General features: G+C 38.0%; 1 protein-coding gene across 1 annotated transcript in view; it reads right to left on the bottom strand.

Annotated features, from left to right (window-relative positions):
• Positions 1-924: 924 nt before the first annotated feature.
• The window catches only part of CHD7 (chromodomain helicase DNA binding protein 7), a 129962-nt gene continuing 105506 nt past the window's right edge, over positions 925-25380 (bottom strand). The window contains exons 16-38 of the mRNA XM_083884904.1: positions 22924-23134; positions 22235-22430; positions 21836-22003; positions 21001-21180; positions 20674-20784; positions 20379-20584; positions 19289-19488; positions 18538-18697; positions 15307-15396; positions 14640-14743; positions 13117-13246; positions 12771-12843; positions 12499-12553; positions 11558-11786; positions 11182-11390; positions 10363-11040; positions 9804-9964; positions 7912-8139; positions 7241-7684; positions 6417-6638; positions 5866-6006; positions 5288-5392; positions 925-4497 (exon numbers count right to left, since the gene is read on the bottom strand). Of these exons, the coding sequence (XP_083741030.1) occupies positions 3544-4497; positions 5288-5392; positions 5866-6006; positions 6417-6638; positions 7241-7684; positions 7912-8139; positions 9804-9964; positions 10363-11040; positions 11182-11390; positions 11558-11786; positions 12499-12553; positions 12771-12843; positions 13117-13246; positions 14640-14743; positions 15307-15396; positions 18538-18697; positions 19289-19488; positions 20379-20584; positions 20674-20784; positions 21001-21180; positions 21836-22003; positions 22235-22430; positions 22924-23134 (5255 nt within the window). The 3' untranslated portion in view covers positions 925-3543. The remainder of the gene's footprint in view (positions 4498-5287; positions 5393-5865; positions 6007-6416; positions 6639-7240; positions 7685-7911; positions 8140-9803; positions 9965-10362; positions 11041-11181; positions 11391-11557; positions 11787-12498; positions 12554-12770; positions 12844-13116; positions 13247-14639; positions 14744-15306; positions 15397-18537; positions 18698-19288; positions 19489-20378; positions 20585-20673; positions 20785-21000; positions 21181-21835; positions 22004-22234; positions 22431-22923; positions 23135-25380) is intronic.

The following is a 25380-nucleotide window of genomic DNA, read 5'->3' as shown; positions in this document are numbered from 1 at the left end:
TCACAAAAGTCAACAGGAAGCTTAATACAAAAAAACATTTGAATACCTCCCCCTCCCCTCAATCTTAAGTCCTTCTCAAATGAGGAAGTGCTCAATGGGAAAGGTCCTCAATAGAAATGTGCAATTCCAATAAGCAATACACTTTGATATTAGACATCAATACAAAACAAGAGACTGAAGCTGACTGAAAAAACCTGGGACTAGTTTAGGAATTTGTCCCCTATTTCATTAGCAACACTTTTCAAGACTCACTTGAACTAGTTTTCCTTTATAGTCCCCTTATTAAAAATTGCATTTGGAGTAGCCCGACCAAGTTGGTTGTTGTTCAGTTGTTTCTCTTGGCAGGATTGCACACCATGCACACAGAACAGACTGTGTCAGCATGCAGATCACTTCTGTACCAACTTGACACAGGTACTTACTTTTTGAAAGCAACAGAGAACGTAATTTATATTCCTTGATAACCCCATTAACATTTCCATGGCCATTAGGAGGTCCAGCAAAAAATGGTTGGTGGCAAACAAAAGACTCCTCATCATGAGAGACAGAAAGGATGCTCCAAATGTGAATCAAGTGCAGAATAGTTTCTGATCTATGCATCTTACTCACGTAAGCTTTTATTCATTTAGACACACTTTTTAAACTCCGTAAGAATCTTTGCAATAATTAACATGTAAAAACTCTGTCAAATCAAAGAAAAACCTTCATATTTTCATGTAATACATTTCTTGGACATTAGATGGCAATCCCCCCACTTCATTTTTCATACCAGGGGCCCATATCCCTTCCAAAAATCAAATGTCACCACCTTTTCAACAGGTGAGGGGTCTGTTTGTCTTCTAGGAAGCAAGGCTGTTTGGAAAGCACAGAGCATGGGGGCTCTCCCATTTCCATGGCATTTGTTCTGTTGCAACAGTTCTCTAGTTTTGCTTTTTTTTTTTTCTGAGTAGGAAAGGCAGATGAGTAATGCCATTATGGAAGATACTTGTGTTAGGGGTAAGATTCACTCATTTGTCACTTGGACACCCTACATCATGAGTTGCATGTTTCCATGTCAAAAACCTATAGGAAAAAAATAGAAGTTACCAAAACTTCCCCATTTTGACAGAGGAGAAAGGGACTTAGTATGGCATTTAACAATATAATTTCTAGTCTTGCCAATTAAAAAGGGTTCTCTCAAGGGATATAATTAGCCTGTGTAAATCTTTTCTGGAAATTATAAAACTGAACTGAAAAAAAACCCCTGCTATTTGGTACCATGTGTGGAATACACACAATGGGAAGCACCTACAAACTCTTACAGTGGGAATTTTATAGGTAGAAAAAAAATAAGACAAGGCATTTAATAACAACTTAAAAAACAGTTCAAATGAATTCAGCAGAGTATGTAACACACCTGCACAAGTTAATATGCCTCTGCTTTTAGGCTCTCACTTTTTGCCATGGTCTACATGTGATGTTTTAGAAAGAGGCAGAAATAACACACCTCATCAACCATTCAGTGATGTCCATGCAGGGGGAATCCTTCCTGACCTTCATTAACTCCCTATGATCTATTTAAGTGGCAGTACAAGACATCCTGACATCTATTCATTTCAGCAGTATGTGCCTGTGATTCATTCACACAAAAATCACTTCCTAAGCCTTCATTTCTCATCTACTTTCATCGTTCATGAAATATTCTTTTCTAACCAAGTTCACCCCTTTTCATATAGCCCCCTGGGGACCAAATTTTGGCCTTGCAATACTTGCCCGTTTGAGCTCTTGTGCAAATTCACAGTGTACATGAGAGTGAGGTTTGCAGCTCTCCAGCATTCCAAAAGCACAGATAACATTAGTCCTAAAGACAGGGGTCCACCCACAGCTGGCTACTGAAATAGCTAATTTTTCATGTACTCCAGTGAAAATCCAACCTTTTATCCTCACTCTGGAGCTCGTTGTGTATGTGTGTGTCAAGGTGACAACACCGTGAAAACAGAAGTTCTCAAATGGTACATTATCTCGAATATCAAAAGGTCACAAAAGGGTACAAATCGGTAGCTCTCCAGAAGAGACACTGGTTTTTATAAAAAGTGGGTCAGTTTTAGTTTCATGTAGGTTGTTTGACACAGTGGTTTCTGGCATCACAAGCTCTGGTCTACAGGATACCACAGAGCCTTTGTATCCCTTGCTGTCACTACAGCATTGTGTTTTTCTACCCATTAACCAAGGATAAATGACCTAGATATTGTGCCTATTAAAGCCTCATTTTTCTTTTGCCCTTTTGTTCTTTAGTGTACCACATTATCACATGCTGAACACATTTAAAGTATTCTCAGTCTCTCATGCCCCTTTGAAGGAGTAAAGTAGGGATTTTAGCATGCATTTCTGTAGAGTTACTTAGAGTGGAAAATATGAAGGCAATTCAAGGTTTCTCTTCCTGCCTAGTCCCCTGAAGACGATCAGTTCAGCATTTACAGCCACTAATCTATAAAGAATATAGCAGGAAAATGCTATAAAAAAGCCACAAATACAAATACAGAAAGTGAACACCATTTTTGATGTCCCTAAACACTACATTCTATAATTACATCTCTGCATATCATGGGTCACTTTTATTAAAAGCATCATTACTACAGTTGGCAGCAATTTACATCTTATCTTACATGATAGCAGTTTCCAAAGAAAAAAAAAATAAAAAGACATCACAACAAAGAAAAACAATACATTTACAAAGTCATGTCTGTAAACTTCAAGGCTAGTTTAGAGTTGAGGTAATGCTGTTTAGCTTTGTGGCTAAAGTAACAAAGTCCTTTAATTTAAAAAAGGTACCTGATTTTTTTCTTTTTGTTTATACCAGTGCATTACAAGATCACGAGACGATTAAACTGTAGCTTTATCCTGTAAGAACCTTCTCCGCGGGTTAATTTCCAAAAGGTACTCTTCACATTCAACAGCTGCCTTATTATTGCTGCGTCTCAAGACAGAGACATTCACACTATCATGAAGATTGTCAGAGAGAGAGTGTGTGTGTGGGTGTGTGCGCGCATGTGAGCGGGTGAACTCCCATACAGTCAAAACGAAGCGCGAGTACGATATGTATGGTAAATTTCATCTTGACCTTCACAGCAAAAAAAAAAAAAAAAAAAAAGGAAAAAAAAAAGGAAAAAAAAATTTAAAAATTAAATATATAACTTCATCCTTCCTTTAAGCAGCACTTCCTTCTATTAGTGCCACTTGATTACAAATTGCTGCTTAATCCATAATACCAATGGTACCAAAAGAAAAAAAAAAGCAGAGCATTATGTCAATTTCCTTAAAAAGACATGATCACCTCTCAAATTTCATCTCTCCTAGGGATAATAAATAATGCACTGCACAATACTTAATGACCAAGATACCTTTTGACACATCTGTATAACATGACTTGAACTTTTTTTTTTTTTGCTACACTATGTTACAGAACAGCTTATAAAAACTAAGTATGGACATTAACTGTGAGTGTAAACAGTAGGACTACCACTTGTCAAAAGTTTAAAACACTTTAACTGTAACTGGTACTGGTTATTCATCATTTTCATTGTTTTCTATTTCTTCCCCCCCATCAAGTGAGTCTAATTCTTCACCCTGTGCTATTTCATCTTCTAAAACGGAGGAATCTGCAGTTTTATCAAGGCTCTCCTCTGCATCACTGCCTTCGAGATTTTCTTCATCTTTAAAGGCAGCTCCTTCAGTTTTGTCAGTAGCCTTCTCTTCATTGGAGCCCACTGCATTCTGAAGTCCTGCTAGTGCTGGGAAACCGGGCAGAGTCAATCCTCCCAGTCCTGGAGGTAGAAACATAGATGGATAGAAGAGGCCAGGAGCCATGGTAGACAGCAGGAAAGGATTGAAGGCCAGAGGGTTTGTGGGCAATCCAGTGTTGGTGGTGGTGGTAGTGGTGGCAGTGGCGGTAGTCGCCGCAGTAGCAGCACTGACAGATCCATTCGCAGAGTCAGTAGCAGAAACAGTGTCTGTGCTTTTCTCAGAGTCTTTGTTCTCCTCTTCATTCTCGTTTTTCTTCTCTTCAGCTTTTGAAGCGCCATCCTCAGTCTCTCCTTGACCGGAAGCAGTAGTGGCATTTCCAGTAGTAGCCGTTATCGGGTTATTCAACAATCCGCTTAGTCCAAACATATTGGGCAGTCCTGCCATCCCTGGCAACATCAGAGGCAACATGGCAGCTGGATTTTTAGCATCCCCCCCAGCAGCAGCAGCTGTTGCTAGCCCTGGTGGAAAGCCCATGAGGCCTGCGAGCTGGAGAGACTGCAGGTTCTGTAGGTTCTGGAGGCTTGTGAGGTCCATTCCAGCAAACAGACTGTTCATTAGTAGTGGGTTGATTCCCGAAGTTGATGCTACAGCAGCAGCTGCTGCAGCTGCTTTGGCAATTTCACTTTTTGGCCTTCTTCCTCTTCTGCTTGCTCCTTCCTCCCTCACAACAGGTCCAGTGAGAAGACGGTCAAACATGGATTCTGGAACAAAACCCTAAAAAGGGAGGGTGAAAAAACAAGTTTTATCCTCAATTGGCTTTTTTAGCTTTCAGCAGTTAACTCATGATGATAGAAGAAACAGAAGGGATTTCAGCATACTCCAAAAGTAGTTTGTTTTTTCACCCTGGCAAATGGTGACTAGCTTAGAACTATAGTGAATAGCACTAGAACAAGTAAAGAAAGCTGAAGAAATCTAGATCACAGATTTTTTTATATGTAAACACAACAGTAAAATAATACATGCTGAAAACTCTGTAACTTCATTAAAATCCCCACCCTGATATGCTGCAGTTGCAAGTTTATATCTTCATAATTCATACTGAAATTCAGAATAATAATATTCTATTAAATTGAGTATTTCCAGAATTTTACGCTTTATTTTCAAACAAGTGTTGTAAAATAAAAGGCAGAAAACCTATTCCTTTGACAGTGCCAGTTACTGAGACAATTAAGTGTATTTCTGTTATGAATATGACAAATATTTTCCTAGTAGTTCCTAATGTACAAATACCTGGGCTTTTTAAGGATTGTTACTTGTAAGAAAAATAATGCAAAACAAATGCTGAAGGCTGCCTTAACTGTAGCTGATTTTTTGAGTGCATTTCAATCCAATTCTGCAAGCAGCCTCCTGTCACCACTCCCTCCCAAGCTGGGTAACTCCTACACAGACACCACAATTTTCTCAAAACCAGCTATGAGATAAAGACTTAATAATCAATTTACACAGCCTTCAACTTTTCTGTGCTAGAACCTACAATGACGCACGGAAAGAGAGTTTCACTTACAGACTGTTTAACAATGTCAGTCCAATCTGGAGCAACAGCAAACTCAGGATTTTCTTCCAGCCATCTTGGCAAGTCCTTCATTGGAGGGGCCATAGCTCCACCCATCTAATGCAAAAGACAAGGTTATGACTTTAACAAAAACCCAACAATAAAACCAAACAACTACTTATATGGACATTTTCTATCTACACACTAATCTCTGAAGGACAGCAACAAAGACATTCAGTTCACTGTGGAAAACTACACAGAAACCAGCTAGTGATACCTCAATTGACAAAATCATGTTTTAAAAAAAAGTAAAGTACTGCAGCTTAGGCAGGTCTGGTAATAAATTTTGTATCGAAGGACAAAATGTGCTATATAGGTTCAAAAAGTGAGAGTTATTCACTCAGGTGATTAATACGAATGTATAGAAGAGCAAAGAAGGAATTAAAGGAACCAGGTGGCACAGTCCAGTAAGAAAAACTGCTGGTGCCAAATTATTAAACTTTTAAAGAAAAAAAGAGTGGAGTAGAAAACCTGCTTTCCACATGCAAAGACATTACTAAAGACCTCAACTGAAGTAACTTAATTTTTACCTTTTTTCCATTTCGTTTATTTACAACAGGTACCCTTTCTTCTCCTGTCAAGGTGTTTATATCCAGTTTATTAGGGTTTCGACATCTGTGTCGTTTTTGTTTCGGCTTCTGAAATGGGGAAAACAGCACATCTGCACTCTTCTGGAAAGAAGAAAAATTTATTGCTTTTTAGCTTTTCATTTCTTGACAAAGATCACCAATCACAGAACCCCTTCTCACAACAATTTTAAGACAGGATCCATTTACTTTACTCTCCGATTATGTGAGAAAAATTATTTTTGTATCAGATGAAGAAATTCTTCAGAGTTTGTCAAACACAGTTCTAACATGCTGTTATATATGAATATTAAGAAAGGAAAAGCAAATCAAACATCCCAATATCACTTGAGTGTGGATAAAATAGGAATAGTGGGTAAAGAAAAAACTTCCATTGAAAAGTAAGCTACAAAATCAAATGACTATGCCCAATGTGAGGAAATTCAGTCTGGTGTCCATAAAACTAACTTTTGTATTAATACAATAGAACAACACTTTTAGAATCACATACTTACTGGTACATAACTTGGCATATCTACAGTGTAAGTAGGATGCAACTTAAGCCATTCAACTAAATCCTTGTTTTTTGGGGCATCCTCTCCCACCAGCCTGGTCCCATCCTCTAGATTGATTACAGGGATGCGAGTGTCTGGGTCCAATTGACCAGGAGATGGAATGTTCCTTGCTGGTAGGGCTTCCATATCTTCTTCAAAAGCTTTGGTCACTTCCGCATCCTCCTGAAAACAATCACATCGGTCTTAGTCTTCCCTTCACAGGAACAGATGGAGAAATAATTTCAGAGACTGACTGAAGTAAAATGTTCAAGATTTAATGGGGCTTAAATACACAAGACTTAGTGGGGTTAAAATACTCATACTACATAAAATATTTATATCATTGCATCAGAGAATTTTTAAAATCTAGCATCCTTGATGCTAGAACAAAAAAAAACAACATAGTGCTAAAGGCAAAGCAGTTTTTTTGCCTTTGCAGTAAATGTCCTCCAAGATTCTTCAAGACCCTTTCTTTCCAATACATAAAGAAAGACATACTTAAGCCTGAAAACATATATTGATAGAAATATATTTTGTAAAAAAAAAAAAAAGTAATTTTGAAAGTACAAGCCACCTAAAACTCAGCTACAATTTGCTGGAGTAAAATCTTGATGTACACATTTCTTTTTGGTTCAAAAAGAACTAACAGCTCTAAACAGAGAAAAACCTGGTTGGGCAAAAACTCTATGTTTCTATTAGAGTATAATAAAACTTAAAACACATTCAGGAAGTACCACAGGCAGAAGAACAAAAATGAGACAAAAGGAAAAGGGTTGTGGCCTTACTACAGTCAGCGATGTCCGTTTGTTGCTCATAAATAACAGATCAAGCCCTTCTACATTTTTCCTTCTTCCTCTCCTCCTCTTCATGGGTGGTTCTCCATCTATTAAAGAGCCATTTAGTAGATGCCTTGTGGGTGTGCGTGAAAGACCTGCTTGCAGCAGCTCCATTTGAGTTTTAAAGGCATCAGACACGGGTGTGGAGACATTAGGCAAGATAAACTTTGAAGTAATAGATGAAAAATTTGAGGTAGAACTTGTTGCCTCTCGTGAGGCCTTTGATAAATCTACAACCTTTTCTTGTCCATTTTCTGAGACCACCTGAGACTCACGTAACTGGGCAACCATTTCCATAAGATTTCTCCTCTTGGCAGCTCTCTCAGCCTCAATTTCAATCTTTCTTCGTCTCCTCCTCCTCTGACGTGGAACTGATAAATTGAGTGCATCTTCCTAATAAAAAAATTAGCATTTCCAAACATTAACAAAGCTCTGTTTGCTATGTTGAGTTTAAAATAAAACTCCAAACATATAACTCTGAAAACAAAGCCTTCATTTTATTCAAAGAAACACTTTTATGTTTTTCCTCTTTTATTCATTCTGGTTTATTTTCTATTACGCAAGAGAAGCTCATGCAAGATAAAATGTTTTAAGTAAAAAAGAGAATGCTGCAGCCTTGCCTTTGATAACTGAGGAGAAGCAGTGAGATCTTCACTGCCACTGACGCTGGCTTGACCAACCATGGAGAGCTCTGCAAAGCTCCTTTTCTGTAGAGGGCTGTCCACAGATGTTGGAGTGTACCCAGGTATGAGCCCCTGGAAATCAAACATCTGGCGCCTATTTACTGGCCACTTCCCTTTCAGCACTGCTTCACAGATGTTGTCTAATCGGTTGATCATTACTCGGTCCTGTATAAAGGAAAAGTATGTAATGAACCTTCAGTGTAAATGTCACCTTTTAAACTCAAATAAGTCTTATGACACAGTCCAGTTTCTAGAGCTTAAGGAAGACATTCAGGAACAACTATTCTCGCATGTTAGGAATTAACTGATCACCTTGCAAGAAGCTAACAAAATTTTGTAGAATAAAACTTTATTAGGATTTAAAAGCTGCATTTATATTGTGAGGGGAAGGAGAAAAGACAGACCAAGTTTTCTGTATGACAATGCACCAATTGAAAAATTTAATAAAAACTCACGGTTGTTTTACAAAACTTCAGTAGTTAGCAACATCAACAGTTAGGAAGGGAAAATAAACACATCTGCAATCTGTATCTTAAAGCAGCAGTTCTCAAGATCCAAGAGGCTGGATCTGTAATTCTGTCCTAGGAAGTGGATCCTCATTAGCGTCACTATTAATAAAGTTCAACATTATGAAACGGGCACCAACCTAGGGACATCTAATGAATGTCAATTTTCATTCCACGCCCATTATCACTTCAAATGTCACTGAAGCGTGTACACTAAAAATCTCTAATTATGTTTATTAGTCTACTTATGCTGAACCTATACAGAGGAAAGATTTTCTGTTCTACTTTCACACTATGACTGCAATAAGATTTTAGCCCATGCTTCCAAAATACTTGCTGAAAGCAGAGAGGATGAGCATTATTTGATTTCTTTCTATTTCAGTATTCAAGTACATTCTACACTAGCCTGCCTGAAGTAGTAGCAACTTTGGAACTCCAAGAAATACTGCTGGTTAGGTAATATGAGCATCAGCTTCCTGAACAGCAAAACAGTGCAAAAGCCACTAGCAAATCTCAGCAGATGCAACAGACTGCTTGCTTTCCCCAGAAATAAGCCTATTAAGAGCAAGGTCCTCTTGCCCTGCTACCCCTTCCCCCTCCCTGCCCCAACCAGATGGCCCTGTTATGGTGATTAGTAAGCTTAAGACTATTACTACTTTATTTTTCTCTCTCCCCTTACTGCAAAGGAGAGTACTAAATTAAGTATGGATTTATTACAAGGTTACAGTTTTGTATTTTTAAAAACATTTTATATTAGATAATTTTCTGTGTTGTTACCAAAATAAGATACAGCTTTATCCTATCTAAAACTGCTGCTTATGTTTGCAGGATACCTTAATACAATTACATCTGTCAACATTACATAATGGCTTAGATCATGTAGGTCACCAAAACTGTTCCCTACAATCTCCTCACCCCAAAATAAAAAGGTGATCTTTGAAAGTCTCTGCTCTCAATTCTGCAGATTGCTCTGCAGGAAAAATTCCTAATTCAAAACTGTACAGTGATGCAAGAGGTAGGACTCTGCTGACAAAAAGTTATGGACCCTATGAAGAACTCATGTCTGCCAGCAGTCCATTGTTTTACTAAATTGCCCCTATTTTACAAAAAAAAAAAAAAAAAAAGAAAAAAAAAGAGAGTAATTTCTTTCATCTCCACTACTAGGTTGTATGAGCTTGAATAAAAAGTGTCATTCCACAAATCATTCACAGAAAAAGGTCTCACCCACTGGAAGTGTAGTATCACACAAAGCTCACTGTTATGTTGCAAGCACATTTCCCATATTTTACTTAAAGAGACACATATCTTTCTACCCCAACCAACCTTAGGCCAGAATGAGAAGGCAAATGTTCTTTCATGAAGCAGCTGAACCACAGAGGGATCCCCGTCTTCCATGTAGAATCCATCTCGTGTTTCATCCCTTGCGGTACTCATAGAGGCATTGCTTTCTTCATCAAAATTCTTACCCTGAGAAACTGCTCCTGCTGAATAACAACAATGACCAGGCATTAACATCTAGTGTCTACCCAGCTAGATAGGCTAAGGCAACCAGGCTTGACACAACATTTCTAACTCGGGCTTTTGTTCAGTGATTACTACAGCAGAACCCCAGTCTTCCACATTTGGCACAGAGACCATGCTTATTGGCTCAATGAGCTATCCTGCAAATCATTCCTTGTGGGAGAATACCCCACTGATGCTGGATGATTCTTATGGAAGGTTATTTAGCCACCTGATACGTGGAAGGGCAGAGGAACTGCTACATGTAGCCCATCCCATACTCCATAATGGCACCCTGTGTGCCACTTACCAGCTGGCATTGAGCTACAACAGCTGTGGGGCTTGTGACAAGCACACAGAACTGATCTGACCAACGTATTACCTTCAGGTTGGGAGGACTCTTCTGATTTATCATCATCTTCCAGTTTCTCCTCTTCATCTTCTTCTGAGCCTTTCTCAGAAATAGATTTTGGATCTACATCTGTACTCATTTCTATGTCTTTCAATTCACATTTAACAGAGCCAGGCTCAGCCTCAGCATCACAGTCTGGTTTAGTGTCCTTATCTGTAGTATCTGTCTCCTCTTTGATTTCAGACTTTTCTTTGGCTGCTGGATTTTCAGACCCTTCAACTTTAGACTCTGTTTGTTCTGTAGTCTTTTCTTCTTGTACTGGTGTGGATGGGATAATTGGGGGTGTTTGACTGCAGCCAGCACCCAGAGGGTTTACAGAAGAGACAGTATTTGCATTACCTGTCCCTCTGTTTTGAGCAAAGTTTTTGTGAGCCTCAAGAAAAGAGAGTTCGGGATCATTCAGAATGTGATAATCTGTCCTACTGACTCCATGTTTAGCAGCACCAATCAGTAAGTCTTTATCATGTTTACCACACTCCCACCACTCTGGCAGGTCCAGACTTGGCTGGCAAAGCTTCAGCCTCTCCCCCAGCTGTGGGTGATGGAGAACCTGTTCCCGGATCTTGCGCAGCAGCTCGATGCGATATAAAGTTCTAGAAGCGCGTTCCTCTGTGATGGGCTCAATCAGCGTGGAAAGATCCGGCGGTTCTGCAAGGACACCAAGTTGTACTGTTTAACATGGATTCAGTGCACATCCATTTCAAAATCATTATAGCTGGGCATGAAGTTTCAACAGTCCTATAAGTCTTATGATATTCATGTCAATTTCCAGAGTCAATTAAAACTTACCATCATCTGGTTTGACTGGCATTCGGCACACTCGTCTACACATATTCACAAAGCCATTAAAATACTTTTCCAAGCTTTCATCGGACTTTTTGTCAAGCCTGGCAAATGCTCTGAATTGATTCCACTCAAACTGATGCTTTACAGGATCAAAAATAACTCCAAAAGTAGACACCACACGATAAAAATCAGCTTCTTCTCTTCTTGTCCATCTAGTCAAGGAAGAAGAAAGAGAAGTGAGGCCACTGGATAGATAAGACTCCAAACATGTTTAAAAGCCCCAAAACCCCCTTAGTTTATTCTTTCAAAACGAAAGAGCAGCATGGGTGACACACAAGCTCAAGTAAGATTTAAAGGAAGGTAACATCAGGAAACTCACTTTTGTCGTTTCTCAGTTATTATAGCTTCCCTTTCTGCCTCCAGTGCCCTCACTTCTTCTCGAGGCCGACGTCTCCTGCGGTCAGTCTTCATTAGTGCCTCTTGCCTCATTTGTTGCCTTTTATAGCTGCGCTGATAGGCAGTAATGAGGCGACGCAGACGGGTAGTCAGGGTTGAAGTGTTGGGCCAGTAGAGTTGCCCTAACTCAGCGTTGCTTTCACTGTGCTTGTCTAGAGAACAGAGAAGTATTTGCACTGCAAAACCAACACTAAACATTTCAAAGTTTCTATGGCTATAACTGGATTCCCACTTTATCAGATAAGAATATGTGCCTCTAATACTGGTGCATAATGAATCAGAAACAGGATAACTATTGGTAAGAGACAAAAAAATGGAATCAAATCATCCAACTCTAAGAACTCAGAAATGCTTGTGAAGCATTTAAAGATAACCGTCAAGCACTATAATTTGATGTTATAAATGCAAACATATAATGAACACTGTAAGTATTTAAATTAATGCAATGCATCTTTAAATATATTACTAAGGAGATCATTCTGCCTCTGAGGAAACACCTATGCTTATCATTTCCCACTTTATTATTTTCACTTAAACTTGGCAATTTTCCTCCATACTGAGGAAACAACGTATTTGTAACTTCCAAGATTATCTCGGCACAACCATCAACGGCTGCATTATGAAACATCCGGTCTTTATCATCACGGTTTCTACTATGTAATTAGAAATCCAGAGAGCCATAATGTGGATTATTCCAAGACAGTACGTAATTGTTTTGAAGAATGTGAAGCATGAAGAGGTTTGGCAGCAAAAAGCTTTCTGTGGTATTGTCCCAAAACATCTCCTATCCCCTCATGTAGTAATGTAAACAGTCCACTTAAATGATCCCTTTTTGCCTTTTTAATTTTTTTGCTATTGTCTTACTTGGGTGTAATTCTATGGACTCCTCTTTGTCTTCTGGAGGTGAGTTTGCAAATTCCTTGAGAAAAAGACAGAAGTTATTTTAGTTTTCAGTTTTGACCATATGTCATAATTTGAGAAGAAAAATATGTCATCTCTCAAACACAGCAGCAAACAATCTTTGTAAGGTGTGTTTATCTGGTAGCTCTCAAACTTAAAAAACACACATTAAAATAAATACGGAGAATCAATTATATTAAACATATTTGTAATTACAGAAAATTAGGAGGTCTTACATCAATTTCATCCTTGAAAGGAGTCCTGGTTGGCTTATACTCTGGATCTTCATCCTCTCTGTCAAATTCACCCCTATAAAATATTTTTAAAATATTTTCAAGAAAAATACTGGTTTTGAGTGGGGGCTGATATTCTGGACAAAAGCAAAAAAGCTATAAAAGCCATCATTATGGTGTACCAAGTTACACATTTGTATTTCGCATTCAACTGTGTAAACAAATCTACGTACTTTGTACATCATACGATCACTTCATATCCTCAGGCAACATGTTCATATGACATATGAACCCATGCCAACATATACAGTGCTGATAAAGTTTATTAATTTTTTCATGTCCTCCTTACCCATCACCGCCATCTGCTAACATGTCTGTCCCTCTCTGTTCAGCAGCTATGGCCTTTGCATCAGGCATGCCAACCCGTTCCAGAAAGCACAGTGCTGGATCAGCTCTCATAGAATTGTACTTCTCATAACCTGTGTGCAAAGTGGGAGACAAATGCTTTTTTAAAAGCTATGACCAGCTGTGAATAGAACAAATAGTACTGCTACTGTGCTTCTAGGCAGTAGAAGTACAATTTTCTGGATTCATCAATTTATTTTTAAATAAAACAAAAGAGCTGCCACCGTGCTGGAAACATTTAATTCATGTAAAAAAAATGGTTCATGTTGGTAAATTCCAACAGCACAGAAACATTTTCCCACCAATAACATTAACACATATGAGACAGTGAAGAAAGCATCAAATTTCATATCATTCTAAAGTAAAAATCTTTCACAAGTGGAAAACCTTTAAGTTTCCTATATGACTTTCACAGTGGTTCTCGACGTTCAATACTCGCCAGTGGAAACATGGAGATGCAAATGGAAGTGCACAGACACAGACACAGACACACACGTATTTTCAATAGCTCCAGCCCTGCTGGAACCCTCAATACAGGCTGCAAAAATGCTGCATACATGGGTTATACGTAAGGCCAACGAACCTGTCTTATTAGGTTTAGGATGATGCATGTCAGTATGATGACACTGTTCCCTCTATGGTTTTCAAACTGCTGTTTGCTTTTTTACTGCCCAAGTTGACTAGATGGAAAATGGCAGATCCCAACAGTGCACTGCAGGAAAATGATTTTTAGACTAGACTTGCCTCAGCTGAGCCCACAACACAGAGCTGCTGTACATAGGCAGAACAGCACAATTCAATTAGGATTTGTACTACAACACACTGCTCCTAACTGCTGTAGAGCCTCAAGCCAAACTGTAATCATGAAAGGTTTTATAAGCCATCATTCTCCCCTTTAGTCAGGCTGGGCTGCTGAGAATACCTCTGCGACCTCCAGAGAATTGGGATTATAATCAGGAATCGCTCACTGTATATATCATGCCAGCTCTGCATCCCCAGCCTTTCAAAGTTAACAAGGCTGCATCCCACTCAAGGGAGCCGGGAGTTCTCAACACTGACATTTGTGAAATATTGCTTGGAACAAAGCCCAGGAGGCACTTGTACAGATTAATAGCAGAGGTTAAGCCCACCGTCCACTTTGACACTGGTTGGCAGAGTTAGCAAGTGAAGCAGTGCTGGAAGCAAAGTTTATGGAGATCTATCTTACTATTTGGCTATTATTTAAACAAATATGGCTTTGTTTTATTTACAGCCAAGAAAGTAATGTTTTCTTCTCAAATGTTCTGCAAACATTTAAAAACAGCATCTGATATTTACAGCTCATATTAGGTTTTTAATGCAGGCAGGAAAAAAGGGAGACACAAGCCAACAGTTCTTTGGAACAATACTTGTTAATATTATGACTGAACAGTCCTACACACTGAAAGCTTTACAACTGAGTTTTGTTGAGAGTGAGAAACCACTTACCGTGTTTAAATACTCCAATTAAAAGGGATTTATCTGCTTCTTTATCCCACCAGTCTGCAGGAACTTCGGCATGGAATGGCTCAGGTATCCATATATCTACTTCACTGTAAAGACAGCATTATATATACATTCTCAAAGGTATTACTGGACACAGATTAAAACAAAACAAAACAAAAAATCCTAAAAAACCCAAGTAGTTTATGTTTTTCTGTAAATATAAATTTTGAGCTGGAAAACCACCCCAAAACCCAATACAGAAATTGAAATACCCTGAAAAATAATTAGGATGGTTAAACAAACAAACAACAAAAAATAATTAATCAACAAAAAAACCCACAACAAAGACACTTCCTCCCAACATTAGGCTATTTTGGGAGTCAAATGGTAATCTATATATGATTCATTAAAGGGCTTAGTATTTTTTTAAATTGAGATAGAATAATCCCACACTATTAGCAGAACTGCAAATCCACTTCTGTCATTTCCCACATCGTTTCCTCCCCCCCAAGAAAATTACCCACTGCGCTTGATAAAATAATAAGGCTGCTTGAGAACAGACATGTAAGAGATAAAGTGTGACCACCTTTAAACACTGCATTATTATAGTACATGTACTTTACAAAAGCCAGAGTCATAAAGCAAAAAATAAACCTGCGCTTGCACTAACCTTGAGTCAGCACCCTCTAAGATCTTGTCTGCTTGGTCCCCTATAACTTCTTGTCGTAGATAGTAGAGCATGCGGACACGCAGCAGGACCCTGGAGAGGAAGGCAGAGGGGGGAAAAAGTTCTTAACTTCAGGACTGTTTGCCAACAGTGGCTTTTGGCAGCTGCTGCTGTTCATCCATCATCCTGCCAAGGCTGATTAGCCATGCTGTATGGTAGGCTTGAAGCGTGACAGATGGTGGCACATAATCACCTCTGTGTGGTGCTTTCTGCTGGCTTCCAACAGGCCTGCCTGGCAACTGCTTACACTGCACAGAGAGGGACCAGCTCAGCCCGGCCCCAGCGCATTTCATTTAGTTCTACCTAGTGCAGCTTGTGAAGTTTAGACACGTACTCTACCACTGCCTCTGAAGTATTGAAGCAAGTTTGTAAACAACTGAGCAGATGGCTTTCAGTAACTGTTCTGCTTCATTATCTCATAAAATTTCCTCAGCTGCTGCCTTAATACCATTTTTGGAAGCACATCAGAAGTTGTAGGAATAAACGAGATATAAAATCTGGTTTTACTACCTTACAATAAACCCTCAATATGGAATGTCAGGTTTTTCAGATTATACAACTTTTTGCTTCTGAGAATGGGGGGGAAAAATAATCCCCCATTTCCCTTGGGAGATATTAACTATTTTTACTCTTTATAGTTCAAACTGCTATTAAATTTTACCTATGCACAACCTAACTGTTACAAGGAAGCGAAAAATCTTCGTTGCCAAGTTTATTTTTCCCCATTTCTGCAATACTGCAGTCATTTTTGGAAGCACTGTCAGGTGTTGTGGTCACACTCGAAGCTGGCAGAAGAGAGAAAGGCAGACTGGCTTTTCAAGGAGACTAGAAAAGAGGTCATTTTTGTAGAAAAAGTATCTACCTGAAAATAATCCTGCTCTCCTATGTTTACCCAATTCAGGGCACCCCCTGCTGCCTAGTTCATGAAGTAGAACCAGTATCAGCTAAAATGGAGATTACTCAGCCTGCCCTCTCATTGTACCCAAATCCATCACAGCAACTGTTGAATTGCTGCTGCTCCTGGAACAGCAAGGGTGACCAGGGAAGCAGTAATCTGATCACCCACTTGCATGAAAAATTTAGACCACCACCAGTTTTGAGAGCTCCTTGTTAGAGATCAGATGCAACTGGAGCAATACCCGGTTTCACACGTGTTATTCAATCAAACCTCGGAAGAGCAGGGATTTGAATGAAGGTCATGTCTGCAATTCAAAACATGTCAGACATGCTTCTTTCTGTGTGCACAGTAACTGGGACCAGTAAGGTGTCCCTGCTCCCTGTGTGGCTATGTAAATAAGCTGTTGAGGGTCTCTATCATCTTAGTATTAAGCAATAACAGCTGTTACATCAAGCCAAAGAGGAGAAGCACGAAATAAAATCCAAGATAAACCAAAAACCAGAGGCTCTTTGCACCTTTCCGAAGTCCTATGCATTAAACCAGCATACATGGTACTTAAGGAAAGGACGCCAACTCTTAAATAGCCAACTTCAACTGGCACCTTTTGAAGGAAATTACTCAGATTATTAACTGGCTCCACCTCTGTTTGATTTTACCTGTGCTAAAAACATGTGGCTTCTACAATTCATTTAGTCCTGATGAATCTGGGAAGTGAAGGAAAAAGATAGCAACTGAAAACATCCTTGCATATTTGCCAGTCTTCCCAGTACTTGTAATTGTTCTATTGTATTATTAAAGAAGCAGTATTAAAAAAATTTGTTTAAGTCAGCTCTGCAAACTGATATAGCAAGTAATGAAGACTTGCTACCTGAGAGATTAAAATAATGTTACAGGAAAGAATTTTATTACTTTAAGAGCAAGTGAAATGTAATAACAGACCTGAGTAACAGTTCAGAAAAATCAGAAAGCAGTTTATTTGGAAGTGCACTCCCTAACATAATTCTATGAGTATCTGTTGTCATCAGCTAAGAATTAAGCTTGGTTAGCATCTGGAAATGAGCTAATAAACCCCTTAAATGCCTTTCCTCCTTCCCATCACACCCCCTATTGACAGCCCAAAGGTACTTTTCCAATCAATAACATCTTTCCGCTAAACAGTATTAATATGAGTATTAATACATATTCAAACCACAAAAGTAATGATGACCTTTCGGTAACACTGCATTACAACTGTACAATATATATACAATGAGGAGTAGAAATTTAAAAACAAAACCAAATTTCCCAAAATTGCAAATGTAATCAACCACGTCCCCATCCCTAAACCAAGGTATTTCTGGGACAAAGTTCAGTGCCTATATGGAGAAAATAATCAGCAAAACTGAGATGGCAAAGAAAGCTGACACAAAAATAAGATATTACAAAACAAAAGCCAGAAAATATGTAAAACAGGCTCTTAAGAGATATTCATGAGACAATAAAATATTAAAATATTAAATACAATCACCTTTATCCCTAAGGGCTTTTGGTTTTGGTAGCACGTTTAGAATTTCAAAAATCGTATCGGGACAAATCAATTCAGGTAAAAGAGTTCGGTGAGAAATTTCATCTCAAAGACGAAAGAATAAATATTCTTTCTGCATATTTATTATATATTAATTATTGCCTATTTATATATATAATTTTATACTATATATATATATATATATATATATATATATATATATATATATATATATATAAATAATCTCTGTGGAGAGCAAGAGAGGAAGGGAGAGAAAGAATGAAGAGAAGAGATACACCCACATATAGGTGAACTACTACATGAAACTCCTGAAACTAAGAACTGGATATATGAGTTTAACATCTATGGAACAGAACTTTAAATACCAGTTTGAAGGACTCCACAAGAAAGTAAGAAACAAACAGCTTTTATTTAAAGATAGCAAATTGTCAAGTGAAATAGACTTCATGTAGGAATGTAGTCTTTACTTTCTATGGTTAAAAAAAAAAAAATCTTATCTGATTTCATTCTTATTTAATAAGTAGAGAATAATTTTCTTCAGAACTGTGCTCATCTGTCATAAAGAGCTTACAGAACTATCCAGATATCTTTTAAGATGATTATCCCCAAATTAAAAAGTAATAATGGCCTTTACATCCTATTAAATGGCCCTGTGTTCTATTAAATATACCCAAATGAAGTTACGGACTTTCCAAAAGCATGTAGTTAAAAAAATCCCAAATCTCTACATGACACATTAATTAGTACTTACTTATTACAGTGATGTTTGAGATGTTTCCTATAGCTGTCTTCTTGAAATAATACATCTGGATTACAGGTTGTGAGCCAATCAGCATCTTGCAGCATTGGCTGTGAACTCTGGGCTTTTACTTTCTTCCCCTTCCTCCCTCTGGGCACTGGTGCAGACAGACCTAGAAAACCCCCCAATATTTCTTACATGATCTGAATAGAAAAACTCTCCCCCCAAAGAACATTACAAACATACATTTAAATCCAAGTATTTCTTACTTTGTGGGCAACACAACCACCAAAAACTGAACAGCAACATAACTCAGTACAGAAAATTGCAACTAACAAAATCAACCAAAACTTTCATGCAAATTTAGGTGTGAAGATTTCAAAAATTCAGAGTGCTAGCCAGAAAATGGTGTTATATAAATATTTCTTGTAAAAACTCTCATGAATCTAAATGGCTGTAAGGAAATAAGCTTTCTGATTTATGGCGATTTAAAAGATATTAAGTTCAGTAGTAGGTGCCAGCAAAAAATTATGCTGGAATATTTGTTTTAAACTGTTTTAAAGGAAGGAGCACTGCATTCTACAAAGTGTCTAAGAGAGACTTCCCCTTTAAGTACAGACCAAGTCAAAGCCCACCTTAATCATAAAATCTGACAAGATCCTAAGACATGTCAGAATGGCTATAGTTTAAACCAAACACATAGCACGACTGAAGCAATTCTTTCCTATTTACTAGCATCATTATTTGATTGTGGTAGACATACCGGAATGATTAACCAAAGCTCGAGTTTGCCCATCTGCAGTTGGAGTGATCAGATCCCAGATGAAACTTTTGATATTTTCATCCCCTTTGTAATGATTAAGACAATACACCAGGATAGTCCGGCAGATGGTTTCCACATCTTGCTCTGTTAGCTGACGTTTATAGCGCCCATGTGAGAGGATGTCAGTCCACCGACCCCAGCTATAAGAAAAATATGTTCAATACAACAGCCAGGGTACTGGTATTTTTATTTGTGGCTTTCAATTTAACTCCCGGTATCAAGCAACTTGGGACCTCCTGTGTTAGCACTAATGCATTTTGCATTTGCAGGTTACATCAGGGAATCCAACCTCCAGCACCAAAGAGTTAAGAATGTTTATTTTACAGAACAGGCAATAAGTTCACTGCTCGTAAAGCTGCAGTTGAACTAGAGTCAAATTAATAAAGTACATATGTTTAACTCTAAAGGTCCCAGTAAGCTACAAATAGGAAACTCAACCAATTCCTACAATTATGGGATTTGAGGAACCATTCCTATTTTGATCCAGAAACCTATTACTAGCAACTGTTGTACACTAATTTCTAAAAAAAGACAGTCATTCTGAAGGCCACCATGTGAGAGGTGAGAAGTCAAATACAGCTACCTGCTTGCAAAGAGATAAAATTCAAATCAGTACACTCAATGGGAAAATATCGAGTATCAAATATCTGAATTTAAGTGGTGAGAAAGTCTAGATTGACTGTTGATTTCAAAACCATTTTGTCCTTTAAAAAAACACTATCACTCACTTCAACACTTAGAAAAGAGAGGTTAAAACTCTTTAACTTAAGAATTCTTTACACTGAGAAACCAGAAACAAATATTGTCATCACAAAACCACTTATCTTACCAGTGAGGTCATAACCATCTGTGAGACACTCAGATACTTTAAACTAAATAACACACAGCAACCAAAAAATATCTGTATGTAGAAGCATTATACAGTATGATAGTACGTGAATGTGTCCAAGAGAAGGATGAGTTATTTGCTATATACAATTTATTTTCATATCTTTAGCCACAATTAATGTATTTCATTTGCATATCTTACCCATAAACCAACAAGTTCTTCTCCACCCTGAAACATTCACTTCTTGCATAACCTTGTGATTTGTCCTGAGGCCTACGGGGCTTTGTGCTAGGCTTTTCTTCAGAATCACTTTCCAGGTCTGAAAACTCCATCAGTTCATCCTCTTTGACTGCACTGTAGAGTCTGGTTTGCTTCCTTACTCTTGGTGTATCAATAACTAGGTTGTTCTAAAATGAAAGGGAAAATGTATATATTTAGGAGGGGGCGGGTGGAAATCGTCAATTTAATTGTGCTAGAAGAGTCATAAAGCTCTTACCCTTCCATTTAGAGCATCAATATCCAGCTCAGCTTTCTTTGCCCACTTCTGCCAGAAATTAGGGTCATCCAAAGAAATGTCTGTCCTATTCCCAGATGCAACAAAACTAGCCTAGTAAAAGTAAAAACACATGGATTGGTTTCTGAACTGCATGCCATGAAGAATACCTCTTTTTCACTAGTAAATACAATACTTAGGAAGAGGTACTGTTAAGAAAGAAACAAGACAAGTACACTGAAAAAATAAATTGACACAGAAGGCAATTTAATATACTGCCATCTATTCTGGTCACATTTTATTAATTTTCCTCTGAATGTCAATGCATACTTTTGCAAATGTTGAGCCTTTTCCTTCAGATTCAATAGTAATTGTGTGTGTTCGCCTTAAGAGAATCTGATCAATATCCTCTTCACAAAACTTAGACCCTTCATCTTCCTCATCCATCAGAGCACCATATGCCCCCTTTCGAAGAAGATCTTCTATTTCCTTTTTAGACAGCTGTTGCACCTGTAACACATAAGAGTGATTAGTTTTGGGTTTTTTTGACATCAGCCAACGTGTTCATCTGACAGCACAATCAGATGGATTGTCCTCTTATTTGGCATTTTAAGAACTGAAACTCTATGATAATGTGGTGGTCAATTAAACATTCATGCTGAAATCACCTTTTAAAGAAGAATACAAACAACAACGTTCTCAGGGTGAAGTTATGTGAGTGGTTTAAACGACTTAATAATTCATTGTCACTGAATCCCTTTAGCTTTGACAACTGCAAAACTCCTCCTGGGAGCAGATTTAACTTACTAACCCAACAAAAAAGCTAAAGCAAAAGAAAGTCCCAAAGCTAAAAGGCTACACCAGCAAAAGCTAACTAGAAGAACTGCATAAATTGCCAGGATCAACATAATGTAAAGGGTGGAATAATGAGAATGGATCGGGATTGAGGGAACATGACTCCACCTGCCCCCTTTTGGCAAGAAGAGAGCCATTAGATAAGCTGAGCCAGTTCATGTAGCCAATGCCCTTATTTAACCCGATTTTAAACTATCAGCCGCACTCTATCTGAAAACCACTGTTCTCCAGCTAAAACGCAAACAGGCAAGCAAAGTGTAGCACATCCATAGTATTTGCTGATGATGCACCTCAAAAAACTAATCCTTACCCCATTTGTGGCATTTTCTCTTCCACTCATAGATTGTAGCACAGCCTTATCAAGGCCCAGCTTCAAGCTAGCTTTGTCAAACATTTCCCTTTCATAAGAATTCCTTGTTATCAATCTGTAAATTTTCACTGATTTGCTCTGCCCTATTCTGTGACATCGTGCTTGAGCCTGAAGAAACAAAGACAGATATTCAGTTACAGGTTACAAATGGAAGAAAAAAGAATTTTAAATAATCAATACAGAGAACCTACTTTAAAAGTGTTGAGTTTTTTTAATATAAATAATATTGTTTATCCTTTCAAGAGAGCAACAACAGATAATTTCTCTTGTAGGTGAAGAAAATTTCACAATAAAAAGGCAAAGAAAAATTTTCAATAAAGTAATTTCTTGTGATATTACCTGGAGGTCATTTTGGGGGTTCCAGTCTGAATCAAAAATGATGCAGGTATCAGCAGCAGTAAGATTAATGCCCAAACCTCCTGCTCTTGTACACAGCAGGAAAACAAACCTATCAGAATCAGGTCTTGAAAACCTGTCAATAGCTGCTTGACGCAAGTTGCCTCTCACTCGACCATCAATTCGTTCATATGGGTACCTGAAAAATAGATGCATTACAGGGATTGCTTTACTGCAATGGCATTGCTTCTTCAGAAGAATATGCAATTAAAAAAAACAAAGACAAATATGTTACTATGAGGGTTAGAAGAACCACAAACTAAGAGACTAACTAACTTCATCAATAAAGACACACTACTTTGTCTCTTTCCTTGGTAAAGAACAGAATTTCACTCAAAGGAATTCAATAAAAATTTAGGCCTAAACTAAAAAACTCTACAGCCACCAAAAACATTTAACTGAGAGCTAAACTGAGAGGTTTAAAGTTCTCCATATAAGGTCGTTTTGTATTCACTCAAAAGAAAAGGCTCAGTACTTGCAACCTCCAGGTTTGCTCTTTCTCTTAGTCAGATTACCACAGAAAACACTGTTTTAATTTCTTCCCTTTCAATATGTATTACACACAGGCTAAATGCAGTAGTCACTGAGGAAGGCACAGTTTATTTATAATTGTATTATATTGTTGCTCTCACCGTCTTTGAATGAGGTAGTCTTCCAGTATGTCCAAGCAGCGCACCATCTGGGAAAAGATAAGCACCCTGTGGCCACCAGCCTTCAGTTTTGGCAGCAGCTTGTCAATCAGTACGAGCTTGCCAGCAGCCTGGATCATTGCCTGGAGCTGAAAATCTGGAGAGTCGGCATTGTGTGTTTCTTTAAACTCTTCCAAAATTTTCTCTTCAGCACCTGCAAAGATTGGACAGCAATACATGAACACTGCAAAGGGTTTTATTAATAAACAATGAGCTCGCCTTCAATACCCTATAGAAACTGCAGGAATGTTTAAAGCACTGTGTGAATAAACATTTATAAAAAATAAACATTTATAAAAAATATTACGCTTAAATCTGAAGTAAACATATACACAAATACAGCATAAATAAAAAATAACTCTGAGAATCCATTCATTTTTTCCTCTTTTAAACAACACTAAACTCTTTCCTAAATATATTCATAGAACTATTGACACACACAATTCAATGAAAAAAAAATTTAAAAATATGAAGAAAATGAAACATATTTCAACTGATAAAATGGATTTTTTTTTTCCTTTTAAAAATGTAAAATGAAAGAAAACAATGTCTTGTTTTACAGGAAAATATGAGGGACACAAAACACATTTATTTCTGTGCCTCTAAAATTACGCTTAAACATCCACATGACCTGAACCTGCTCTTTCATTATTAATTATAAAATCAAAATCCAAACAAAAAACTAATTGGGGGGGAAGCAGCTATGAAATTATTATTTTATCTTCTATTTAGTTTTTTTCTCACTGAATGTATTTTTTTCTTGTTCAGTTTGATGAAGCAATCCAAGGTATTTATTCCTTCCAGCATTAGTCAAAAGTTTTCTCTTGCCAGTTGCTTTGCCTATGAACGATATGCACAGCAGCAACTATTTCCTTGTTCTGCTCACTATTGGAAGACCATGGAAAAAGTTTGAGCTTTCTCTACAACCTTTTCTATACTTTTATTCCATTTTTATGTCACTTCCACTAAGTGCACAATTCCAAGAACTATCAGATTGCCATTCTCGGCATGTAAAAGGTTAGGAATCTTTGTTCTAAGCTTATTTCACCTCCAAATAAGCCTTTTTTCGAGCCATCTTTTTTTCCCCTCTGCTTTTTTTTCCCCAACAAAATGTAGTTTATAAAGTATATATATTCATACTTTATAAACTCTATATATATATGTATTTATAAAGTACGAATATTAGTTTGTCTAATATTCAGCTTCAACACTGCTTTTGAAAAGCACAAGTAAAGATGGAAAGGCTGGGGGAGGGGGAAGAACAGCTTACTGCCAGGCTTCTGCTGAGCATCTCTCTCTCTCAAATCCCAGCTCTAAGTAGATGCCTGTAAACAAACAGGGAAAGGCACCCTCCCTGTGCGATCGCTGGTTCAGTGCCTGCTGTAATGCGGTGCCTGAACCAGATTCCACCCGGGGCAGGCTGCCTGACAGCTCCATGCTGCTCCATGCACTCACACTGCTCACTCTTACAGAACCTGATGGACTCAAGATGGGACTGTGTTTCAAGGTAGTTTTACATCCCTGGATTTTCCTGATCCAGATTCCCTGCTCCCAGCACTCCTCATCCTAATGGTTTGCATATAAGAAAAGTAAGCCCATATGAAATGAGTGCAAGCAGACACTCAAAGTTCCCTTCAATCATATCAGCGCCTATCTCTAAAACAGGCAGAATTTTGGGCAATAAATCTCCAATTCTGCATGAACTTTGACAATTCCAGCATACAGAAGGCTGTCAAACATTTCATATCCAGTAATTTCAGTCACCTTTCCAGGTTATAGCAATTATTTCTGACTCAACTGTGATATCCAGATTTAGGTTTCACTACTGTGAAGCAACCCAATATGCAAGAACAGCATTTGCAAAAACAAACCACACCACAACAAACCCACAATCTGGTTTAATGAATGGTGAACTTACGGTATCAGAATGTGGTCTTAGCATCACCCAAATCCACTACAGATAACGCCAAAAATCTGTTCTTTCAATAACTCTGTCCTAGCTAAATCCTGTAGATCATCTTTTTTTTGTTCTTTCTTCAATTGCAATTACATTATGTCCATTGAGCAGCCTGTTACCCAAAAAGTTACTTAATGCAGTACTTGCTGATCTGTAAAACTACTTCCTATTCTAGCTGATTCTTAGCAGGGGATGAAAGGAAGGTATTTGAATGTGTGGTTGGTCAATCAGGGAAACCTCCACTTCTACTCTTCATTAGGAGAGGCTTCCAGGGCTCAAGAGGGCATTACAAACAGACTAAGGAGCCTTTCTGGTGTTCAGCACTAAGATGTGTAAGCATTGAGGCATTCCCCACTGCTGGTTCTTGGAGACAGAGAGAGGAATGATGTATAAATACTTGAGAATGGTTGCTATGGAGAAAACAAGGAGTCCAGCCCTGAGAA

This window comes from Zosterops lateralis (assembly GCF_965231275.1).
Source record: "Zosterops lateralis genome assembly, chromosome: 1".
NCBI classification, from domain to species: Eukaryota; Metazoa; Chordata; class Aves; order Passeriformes; family Zosteropidae; genus Zosterops; species Zosterops lateralis.
This window is presented reverse-complemented; position numbering and strand designations above follow the sequence as displayed.